This window comes from Budorcas taxicolor, chromosome 19, assembly GCF_023091745.1.
Source record: "Budorcas taxicolor isolate Tak-1 chromosome 19, Takin1.1, whole genome shotgun sequence".
NCBI lineage: Eukaryota > Metazoa > Chordata > Mammalia > Artiodactyla > Bovidae > Budorcas > Budorcas taxicolor.
In genome coordinates this window covers 35,389,574-35,401,713 of record NC_068928.1, presented here as the reverse complement: position 1 = coordinate 35,401,713, position 12,140 = coordinate 35,389,574, and the positions used below count along the sequence as shown (strand labels likewise).

The 12,140-nt window shown below is 37.7% G+C and overlaps 1 protein-coding gene across 2 annotated transcripts in view; it reads right to left on the bottom strand.

The window, feature by feature from the left end:
• The window catches only part of SPAG9 (sperm associated antigen 9), a 153,986-nt gene that overhangs the window by 113,464 nt on the left and 28,382 nt on the right, over positions 1 to 12,140 (bottom strand). For both annotated transcript variants that reach the window (XM_052658900.1, XM_052658901.1), the window contains exon 2: positions 5,441 to 5,561. In XM_052658900.1, coding sequence (XP_052514860.1) covers positions 5,441 to 5,561 — 121 coding nt within the window. The remainder of the gene's footprint in view (positions 1 to 5,440; positions 5,562 to 12,140) is intronic.

Below are 12,140 nucleotides of genomic sequence, written 5' to 3'. Positions count from 1 at the left end.
AAACATTAAATGCATGAACATTCACATTATAGGGGTCCCAGAAGGAGAAAAGAGAGAGAAAGGACCCAAGGAAATATTTGAAGAGATAATAGCTGAAAACTTCCCTAACATGGAAAAAGAAATAATCAACAAAATCCAGGAAGTACACAGAGTCCCAGAAAGGGTAAACCCAAGAAGGAACACACCGAGACACACAGTAATCAAACTAACAAAAATTAAATATAAAGATAAAATATTAAAAGCAACAAGGGAAAAATGACAAATTACAAGGGAACTCCTATCAGGCTATCAGATGATTTCTCAACAGAAACTCCCCAAGTCAGAAGGGAATGGCATGACATGTTTAAAGTGATGAAAGGGAAGAACCTACAACCAAGAATACCTACTTAGCAAGACTACCTACCTAGCAAGACTTTCCTTCAGATTTGATGGACAAATCAAAAGCTTTTCAGACAAGCAAAAGTTAACAGAATTCAGCACCACCAAACCAGCTTTACAACAAATGCTAAAGAACTTCTCTAGGCAGAAAACAAGAGAAGGAAAAGTCCTACCTACAGAAAATAAACCCAGAACAATTAAGAAAATGGTAATAGGATCATACATATCAATAATTACCTTAAATGTAAATGGATTAAATGCACCAATCAAAAGACACAGACTGGCTGAACAGATGAGAAAACATGTTCATGTACACACTTCCACTTCCCACATCACTCTGCTTGACACCCCCCCCCAAATTGTATGTAATTATTTTTTATTGTTAGGTTAATCATGTTCCCATTATGACTTGCAACTGCAATCATCTTTCATTCTTTGTCTGGTTATTGATTACGAAAACTGATAAACATCTTTTGCTATTGTGATTATGTAACTATTATTCACTTAATATCACTGTATCATGACTGGTCAACAGAATTAGAATTCTATATGCGAAAACTACCATTTAATAGAAAAACCTGTAATCACTTTTTAAAGTCCAGATGTTTATCAGAATTATCTTGGAACTTTTTGAAAAATACAAATGCCCAGGTATTGCTTTTTTTTTTCAGAGCTCCAGATGTGTTTTAATGAGCAGCCATATTTAAAAACAACTGGACTATATGAGGATCTTCTACTTTTATCTAGTTTGTTTCACTTTTTCTATTTCATATTCAGTGTTCCCATTCCATTTAGTTTGTTTTCCAATTTCTCATCTTTCTTTCTTATGTTCTTTCTCAAGCCTTTATCTAGTGTAGTACAAAAGCTTTTGTATACATATATCTTTAAAAATATGCATCATATATATATATTTTAGAAAACTTACGAATTTTTGCCTAACTGAAAAATTTATGACATTTTGATTCCACTTGTTTGACTTAGTATGAATAGAATGCTAGATTTCTAAATTAAAAAAAATAGATACACAACAAGCAACAAAGGTTTACTGTATAGCACAGGGAACTATAGTCAAGATTTTATAATAACATATAATGGAAAATAATTTCAAAAGTAAAATATGTGTATATGTATAACTGAATCACACACACACACACAAAAGAATTCTACTTTTTGAAATTTACTAATGTTTTATCTTTCTGCCAGTTTTTCTAAGTGTCCTATGGATATCTAATAATGTATGAGATACAAAATTTTAAATATATTTGCATAGGATATGATATTAAGTATAAATCTATATTTAAATTATTAACATCATTTAAGATGCTCTATTATTTTTTCTGCATTTGATAAAATATTCTCAAATGTTAATATAATTATATATTTTTTCTTTTCCCCTATATTTTTTCTGATTTTTTCTTTATGTATCTTTCTTGTTAAGGTGTCTAATGGTTTATGATGTCTATCTTCTTTGTGAATTGTACCTTTTACCATTAAAAATATTCGTTTCATTCAAAATAAATCTTTAAAAATAATGATTAAAGATTATACAATAAGGAAAATACTTATGATAATGTTAAACATACAAAATTATATACACACTATGTAGTGATATAAAAGCATGATACATATGGAAAAGGTGGGATGATCATACACATAACCTTTTCTCCCCACAAAATTATGATTTCCTTTACTGCAATGACCATACCATGCTGTTCTGTGCCAAAACATACCTCGAGGCTGAATGCTAGGCAGACAGTAGTAGTTTAATATTTTTTAACTTACTAAACTGTCTGTACTTACTTGACTTAAGATAGTATTTGGTTTATAAAAATAGTAATGATCAGTATATAACAGAAATAATACAAAAAGTATTTTCTGATGAAGAATTCCTTGCTACCACTATCAATGGCAAGGTTGACTGTAAACACCTTTCATAGCTGAAGGGCACCAAAAAGGCCTCAATCCACAACTTCCTTATACCACTCCATATACATTTCAAATTCTTCCTTAAGGCTCACAAGATGTTAACTACCAAGAAGTGTTACTATTATTCTCAAATAAAATAATATGCGTCCTTTTAAAAAATGCTTTATTCATGTTTGAAAAGCCAGAATATTTCTTAGGTAGTTCAAACTTTTTATAAGAGAGCAACCAGAAATCTCCAAAATCAAACATAACCATAAAATTATAACAAAATTTTTGTATCATCAAAAATTTTAAAATCATACCACAAAAACCTGATAGATTCCACAGTATTAAAAGTTGTCAAGTATGTCCTTTAATTCAGTTCCTGTTTCTTGACTTTTTCTTGCTTATCAAATAGCAAGTAACTACATAAAAACTTTCCCTTTTAACATAAGTATTAGTCTGAAAGCAGAACTTGGACTTTCACTAAGACTCCTTTTTACAAGGGGTATGTGTCCTCAAACACGTCAACCAAAACTGACAGTCTTTTAAAGTTAAAGACTCTAACATATTTATAAAAACAAACATGGAAATGGATGATATTGTTATCATATGGACTCAAAAAATAGTACAGAAAAAACCGATCCATCCTTCTTCTCTACAGGTATCATCATCGGTAATTTCTTTGGCCTTAAATGCTTAAATATAGATGTTCAGAACACTAAAAAACACATTTAAAAAAAAGATGTTGGGTTACACTGACTCTAATAAAAATCACTACCCAGTCTTAAAATATAAAATAGTAGAATTAAGATTAAAGTCCAGATATTCTGTATCCTGTTATACAAAAAAGAATTTATATACTCTGACCTCATCCATTTATACATGCTTCCATCTTTTTGAAAAACATATTCCCAGTCCCAGTTTTCCCATAAGATTGAGCACTGATGATACTTTAAAATTACCTCTTACCACCAACTTTGTTAAAAAACAAAGGGGCTTTTGCTTCATACTGGAGACCTGGGGAAGCAAAAACTAAAGCAGTAAAATGAAAAAGGTCAAACTATGTTTCCCTACCTATAATTTTTTTCAGATGTTTAAAATGTGGTAAAATAAAGAGAAGAAAAATTTTAGATATTCTTAGATTTCACATCATACTCACTTAGAGAAAAATGGAAGAGAGAGGAAAACGAGTAGATGGAAAAGATAAAAAAGATTTCCAAATATCAAAGGAGAAGGGAGCAAGTTCCAAAGCATTCATAAAAGGAGACTCATGATAGCCTTAACTCATGGACCAAGAGATTATTAGTTTTGCACCTGAATGGTCAATTTTGATTAACCACAGTTTTAAGTTCTTTAACTGTTATTTAGACAAGATTTATTTCAAATTGGAAGAGCAGGAAAAAAGCGGAGGATGACAGACATCCAGGGGCAGAAATTCTTAGAATATTATATTAATAAAAAAATAAAGTTTTTCGATCAAATTTAGCTCAAGACCATATCCAATATTTGGTGAATAATTTACTCATTCCTTTCATAAAGAATTGTCAATTATTTTTAAGTGACACCATATTTTTAAAAATTGTTGTTCAGTCACCCAATTGTGTCTGACTCTTTGTGACCCCATGGACTGCAGCACAACAGGCCTCCCTGTCCCTCACCATCTCTCAAGTTCATGTCCATTGCCCAAGTTCATGTCCATCACATGGTAATCATGGTAACCAGTACAGTACTTTTGAGAGAGCAATGAGGGAATGGATACCAAAGAATATGACAATTCCAAAAAAGGTAGGTATGACTCACTAGACTGGATAAAATATTGATTTTTAAAGCTACTGTTATTATTGCTTCTTGGCCTTTTGGCTAAGATCAAGTGTAAAAGCTACTGTTATCAAGTATAAGGTAATTCTTCCTTTAATAATTTCCTATCACAGAAGCAGCTTATTTAATGCATCAAAAGATTCTAGATAGGGTGTTCCTTTCAAAGCCAAAAGAAAATTTTCTTACACAAAACTTGATACTCCTCAGAAGTTAAGAGGAAAATGTACAGGTAAAAGAATGAGAGGGTAGTTCTGTCGCAACCATAGCTTTAGTGTTTTGTTCTAAAATACGTCTCTGATATGAAAACACAATCAGGTTAGTTAACAAAGGTGTCTACAAGCCTAAAAGACATGACTCATTTTGTCTCATTTTGTTTGCCTTCCATTACCAAATATCCATGGCTCCCTTCTATGACATCTGCTTAATAGCCAGTTCTCCTTGAATTCTAAAATGCTTAAAATGCAAAATTCTAATGATTCTAAGTTTAGCTCTACTGAAATCTTCCAGAGTCCTAAAAGAAGCAGTTACTACACACATTCTAAGCCTGATGAAAGTTATTCTTCATAAATGCCAGCCCTTTTACAGCAATGTCACTATGTGACCATAAAGGGTGATGTGGGAAGAGTAACAGCTGGGCATCTCTTGTTCCCTAGAATTCTAAAAGTCTACTATTCTGGGAGAAAAAACTGGAGAGCAACCTGCCTGAATTAAACATGAAAATATGCCATGATGTTTCTTTTTTGAATTTTGACTTAATTAGGTCCACTTTCATTAGCCAAAAGGGGGGACTTGTCTATAGAATTACAAACAACCATTATTTTTGAATCAAGAATATATGAAATTATATTAAAAATAAAATGATTTTGAAAAATGACATTCTGTACCCCTAAATGCCCTCAATTTTCCATTAGAGAGGAATGAAAGAAAATTCAGTAATTTTTTATACATACTCTGAAGCTAGAGTTTCTCTTAATTTTTAAATTTCAAAGCAATACAGAAACCAATAGAACTTTGTGTTGCTGATTAACACTTGAAGAAAGGATCCACAGGTACACACTGGAGAATCCTGTGTAATGGATACACTATAACGTCAACTACTAGTCAATGTAAACTACAAACAAAACCCGAGAGGCAAAGTGAAGAGAGTCCTGTAGGTATCTAACTTGGGGCATTTCCGCAGACATGGGGACACCATGAAAACGTGAACAAAAAATACTAAAACTAGATCTCAGATCTCTCTCTTGAGTCTGGGGTGACAATTCCATGCATATTTTTGGAATCCTAGTCAAATGTCAGGATGAGTTACCATTCCACTCTTTTAACATATTTTACTTACTCTGGTCAGCATAGTTTTTGGCCTTGAGTTCAAGTTGTCTTGTTTGAGATTCTAAAGATTCCACTCTGGTCTGTAAATCTTTTTTTTCTTGTTCTTGAGAGTCTTCAAATTCAATGAATTTCTAATAAAGAAGAAAAACACATTATTTTCATTAGATAAATGAAACTTATTAACATTATAAACTCCCGTGTTTCTTGGTATCAAGAATCACAATTAGGCATTAACTACTCAAAACAGTCTCATGTAAAGGTCTAGGGGACTTTCCTGGCAGTGCAGTGCTTGAGATTCTGTACTTCTACTCAGGGAGCATGGGTTTGATCCCTGGTTAGGGTAACTAAGACCCTACATGCCTCACAACATGGCCAAAAAATTTTTTTTTAAATTAAGGTTTAAAAATCTCCAAATATAGAAGGGAAAAGATGACAAAATAATGTTTATGAAAATGTATCTACTTCATTGTAATATGCATTTCAAAGAAAATATATAAATCTTTTAACTTAGCCTATAACATGTAAAACAGAAAAGTACAGAATAATGAAATATCAATAAATATATATTAAATGATTCTCTGAATAATGAACAGTCTTCTAAATTACCTGAACCACGTGCTAGCATGTGCTAGAAATACCTCCATTAATCAAATTTACTAAAATCACTCTCATTATGGAGTTATCTATAAATCTCTCTTCATCTTGTTTTATGAATTGTTTTATCTGCATCATCTGGCAACTGACTACTCATTTCTCCTTAAAAAAATTTCCCGCAATTTGATCTTTTCCTTGTTTTCCTCCTACTTTGCTGATTGCTCCTTCTTGGTCTTCATTCCTCCTCTTGTCCCCACTTTCTTAACGCCGATAAGTTCAGTCTCTGCACAACTCTTTTTCTTAGTTGTTTCTTCTTATTACCTAGTGACCATAATGTTAAATGCTAAATGAATGCTAACAACCTCCAAATTTCTAACTCAGTCTCTAGCCCAGATCTGAATTCTAGATTTGCAATGTTCAAATGCCCGCTGGACAACTTCATCTGAATGTCTAATAAGAGCCTTAGGGCTTCCCTAGTGGTCTAGTGGATAAGAATCCAACTGCCAATGCCAGGGTTCAAGCCCTGCTCCAGGAAGATCTCACATGCTGCAGAGCAACGAAGCCCAGTGTCCTAAAGCCCTCAAACCACAACTATTGAGGGCTCCTTAGAGCTGGTGCTTCACAACAAGAGAAGCCACCTCAATGAGAGAAACTCATTCACTGCAACTACAGATAGCTCCCACTCTCCACAACTGGAGAAAGCCTGCATGTAGCAACAAAGACAGCCAAAAATAAATAATTAATTAAAGAGGGAAAAAAAAAAAGGAACCTTAAACTTGACATGTCAAAGCTTGCTCCTCCTGGTCTTACCTAGCTCACTAAATTACTATAGTCAATTGCTCAGGCTCAAAATTCTACTTCAATCCAATCCTTTGGCAAATCTACCTTCAGATTTGACCTCTTCTCTTCATCTTCACCACCATCCTGCTCTGTGCCACCATTAGCCATTGCCTGGATAAGTGCAGCAGCAGTATTTTCCAAACTGGCCCCTTTACAATGCATTTTCCAAACAGTAGTTAGGGTGACACTTTTTAAAAAATCACATCAGTGTATGCCTATGCTGAAAATACTTTGATTTCATTCTTCCAAAGTCCTTAACCATAGCCTCCGCAGGACTAATGTAATCAATCATCCTCTTACTTATTTGACATCATTCTAATACTCTTCCTTCAGATATTTAAATGTCTCATTCTGCTCTCACCTCCTTAATATCTTTGTTCAAATGTTAGCTTCTTACTAAGACTTTCTTTACCCATCATATTTAAAACTGCAACACCCACTCACTACTTGTCTTGTTTCTTCCTCTCTCGCACTTATCCTCATCTAAAACACCATCAGTTCAGTTTGGTAACTAAGTCACGTCTGACACATTGCAACCCCATGGGCAGCAGCACGCCAGGCTTCCCGGTCCATCACCACCTCCTGGAGCTTACTGAAACTCATGTCCATTGACTCGGTGATGCCATCCAGCCATCTCATTCTCTGTCTTCCCCTTCTCCTCCTGCTTCAATCTTTCCCAGCATCAAGGTCTTTTCAAATGAGTTAGTTCTTCGCATCAGGTGGCCAAAGTATTGGAGTTTCATCTTCAGCATCAGTCCTTCCAATGAATTTTCAGGACTGATTTCCTTTAGGATGGACTGGTTGAATCTCTTGATGTCCAAGAGACTCTCAAGAGTCTTCTCCAACACCACAGCTCAAAAGCATCAATTCTTTGGCACTCAGCTTTCTTTATAGTCCAACTCTCACATCCATATATAACTACTGGAAAAACCACAGCTTTGACTAAACAGATTTTGTTGGCAAAGTAATGACACTGCTTTTTAATATGCTGTCTAGGTTGGCCATAGCTTTTCTTCCAAGGAGCAAGTATCTTTTAATTTCATGGCTGCAGTCACCATCTGCAGTGATTCTGGAGCTCAAAATATAAAGTCTGTCACTGTTTCCATTATTTCCCCATCTATTTGGCATGAAGTGATGGAACTGGATGCCATGATCTTAGTTTTTTGAATGATGAGTTTTAAGCCAACTGTTTCACTCTCCTCTTTCACTTTCATCAAGAGGCTCTTTAGCTTTTCTTCACTTTCTGCCATAAGGGTGGTGTCATCTGCATATCTGAGGTTATTATATTACTCCTAGCAATCTTGATTCCAGCGTGTGCTTCATTCAGCACAGCATTTTGCATGATGTATTCTGCACATGAGTTAAATAAGCATGGTGACAATATACGGCCTTGATGTACTACTTTCCCAATTTGGAACCAGTTTGTTGTTCCATGTCCAGTTCTAACTGTTCCTTCCTGACCTGCATACAGATTTCTCAAGAGGTAGGTCAGGTGGTCTGGTATTCCCATCTCTTTCAGAATTTTCCACAGTTTGTTGTGATCCACACAGTCAAAGGCTTTGGCATAGTCAATGAAGCAGAAGCAGGTGTTTTTCTGGAACTCTCTTGCTTTTCTCATGATCCAACGGATGTTGGCAATTTGCTCTCTGGTTCCTCTGCCTTTTCTAAATCCAGCTTGAACATCTGGAAGTTCACGGTTCACGTACTGTTGAAGCCTGGTTGAGAGGATTTTGAGCATTACTTTACTAGTGTGTGAGATGAACACAATTGTGCGGTAGTTTGAGCATTCTTTGGCATTGCCTTTCTTTAGGATTAGACTGAAAACTGCCCTTTTCCAGTCCTGTGGCCACTGCTGAGTTTTCCAAATTTGCTTGCATATTGAGTGCAGCACTTTCACAACATCATCTTTTAGGATTTGAAATAGCTCAACTGGAATTCCATCACCTCCACTAGCTTTATTCGTGGTGATGCTTCCTAAGGCCCACTCGGCTTCACCTTCCAGGATGTCTGGCTCTAGGTGAGTGATCACACCATCATGGTTATCTGGGTCATGAAGATCTTTTTTGTATAGTTCTTCTGTGTATTCTTACCACCTCTTCTTAATATCTTCTGCTTCTGTTAGGTCCACACCGTTTCTGTCCTTTATTGTGCCTATCTTTGCACGAAGTGTTCCCTTAGTATCTCTAATTTTCTTGAAGAGGCCTCTAGTTTTCCCCATTCTATTGTTTTCCTCTATTTCTTTGCATTGATCACTAACTAGTAAGGCTTTCTCGTCTCTCCTTCCTATTCTTTGGAACTCTGCATTCAAATGAGTATATCTTTCCTTTTCTCCTTTGCCTTTAGTTTTTTGCCTCAGCTATTTGTAACCCCTCCTCAGACAACCATTTTGACATTTTGCATTTCTTTTTCTTGGGGATGGTCTTGATCACTGTCTCCTGGACAGTGTCACGAACCTCCATCCATAGTTCTTTAGGCACTCCATCAGATCTAATCCCTTGAATCTATCACTTTCACTGTATAATCATAAGGGATTTGATTTAGGTCATACCTGAAAGGTCTAGTGGTTTTCCCTACTTTCCTCAATTTAAGTCTGAATTTGGCAATAAGGAGTTCATGATCTGTGCCACAGTCAGCCCCTGTTCTTTTTGCTGACTGTATAGAGCTTCTCCATCTTTGGCTGCAAAGAATATAATCAATCTGATTTTGTGTTGACCATCTGGTGATGTGCATGTGTAGAGTCATCTCTTGTGTTGTTGGAAGAGGGTGTTTGCTCTGACCAGTGCATTCTCTTGGCAGAACTCTGTTAGCCTTTGTCCTGCTTCCTTCTGTACTCCAAGGCCAAATTTGCCTGTTACTCCAGGGATCTCTTAACTTTCTACTTTCACATTCCAGTCCCCTATAATGAAAAGGATATCATTTTTGGACAATGTTCTAGAAGGTCTTGTAGGTCTTCATAGAACCATCCAACTTCAGCTTCTTCAGCATTACTGGTTGGGACACAGGCTTGGATTACTGTGATATTGAATGGTTTGCCTTAGAAATGAATCGCGATCATTCTGTCATTTTTGAGATTGCACCCAAGTACTGCATTTCAGACTCTTCTGCTGACTATGAGCTACTACATTTCTAAGGGATTCTTGCCCGCAGTAGTAGATATAATGGTCATCTGAGTTAAATTCACCCATTCCAGTCCATTTTCGTTCACTGATTCCTAAAATGTTGATGTTCACTCTTGCCATCTCCTGTTTGACCACCTCCAATTTACTTTGATTCATGGACCTAACATTACAGGTTCCTATGCAATACTGTTCTTTACAGCATCAGACTTTACTTCCATCACCAGTCACATCCACAACTGGGTGCTGTTTTTGCTTTAACTCTATCTCGTCATTCTTTCTGGAGTTACTTCTTCACTGATCTCCCGCAGCATACTGGGCACCTACTGACCTAGGGAGTTCATCTTTCACTGTCCAATCTTTTTGCCTTTTGATACCGTTCATGGGGTTCTCAAGGCAAGAAAACTGAAGTAGTTTGCCATTCCCTTCTCCAGTGGACCACATTTTGTCAGAACTCTCTACCATGACCCATCTGTCTTGGGTGGCCCTACATGGCATGGCTCATGGTTTCATGAAATTAGACAAGGCTGTGGTCCATGTGATCAGTGTGGTTAGTTTTCTGTGACTATGGTTTTCATTCTGTCTGCCTCTGATGAATAAGGATAAGAGGTTTATGGAAGCTTCCTGATGAGAGAGACTGACTGTGGGTGAAACTGGGTCTTGTTCTGATGGGCAGGGCCATGCTCAGTAAATCTTCAATCCAATTTTCTGTTGACGGGCAGGGCTGTGTTCCCTCCCTATTGTTTGACCTGAGGCCAAACTATGGTGGAGGTAATGAAGATAATGGCAACCTCCTTCATGCCCTTATCTTCATTACCTCATGTATGGAGCTTCCTTGGTGGCTCAGAGGTTAAAGCGTCTGCCTCCAATGCCGGAGACCCGGGTTCGACCCCTGAGTCAGGAAGATCCCCTGGAGAAGGAAATGGCAATCCACTCCAGTATTCTTGCCTGGAGATCCCATGGACAGAGAAGCCTAGTAGGTTATAGCCCACGGGGTCGCAAAGAGTTGGACACGACTGAGCGACTTCACCTTACGTCACCTCACCTAAGGAGTCACTCAGTACCCCCGACCCTGCACCACGCCACCAACAGCCCATGCCTCTGCTGGAGACTTCAGGACACTCACAGGCAAGTCTGGGTCAGTCTCTTGTGGAGGTCACTGCTCCTTTTTCCTGGGTCCTGGTGCACACAAGGCTTTGTTTGTGCCCTCCAAAAGCCTGTTTCCCCAGTCCTGTGTAAGTTCTGGTGGCTCTAGGGTGGGGTTAATGGCGACCTCCTCCAAGAGGGCTTATGCTATACCCAGGTCTGCTGCACCCAGAGCCCCTGCCCCTGCAGCAGGCCACTGCTGACCCGTACCTCTGCAGAAGACACTCAAACACAGTTCTGGCTCAGTCTCTGTGGGGTTTCTGGGTCCTATATATTCCAGTACTTTATCTTATTTATTACCTGCCTTGCCTCGCTAGAATGTAGGTTTCATGAGAGCAGAGATTTGTTTTGTTTGCTGTTGTATCTCAGAGAAGGCAATGGCACCCCACTCCAGTACTCTTGCCTAGAAAATCCCATGGACAGAGGAGCCTGGTAGGCTGGAGTGCATGGGGTCGCTAAGAGTCGGACACGACTGAGCAACTTCACTTTCACCTTTCACTTTCATGCATTGGAGAAGGAAATGGCAACCCACTCCAGTGTTCTTGCCTGGAGAATCCCAGGGACGGGGGAGCCTGGTGGGCTGCCGTCTATGGGGGTCACACAGAGTCGGACACGACTGAAGCGACTTAGCAGCAGCAGCAGCAGCTGTTCTATTTCCAGTGCAAAGAATGACAATGGTGCATAGCAGGTGCTCAAATATTTGTTAAACGAATGAACAAATGAAAAAATTTTCAGAGTATAAAAACTAAAACCCATATAGAAAAATGTATAGTTCACAAATAAACTTGTTCTTGTAGTTCAGTTGCTACGTCCAATTCTGCAACCCCATGGACAGTAGCATGCCAGGCTTCCCGGTCCTTCGCTATCACCCAGTTTGCTCAGATTCATGTCCACTGAGTTGCTGATGCTATCTAACCATCTCATCCTCTGCCCCTCTTCTCCTTTCTCCTTCAATCTTTTCCAGCATCAGGTCTTTTCCAATGAGCTGGCTTTTCTCATCAGGTGGCCAAAATA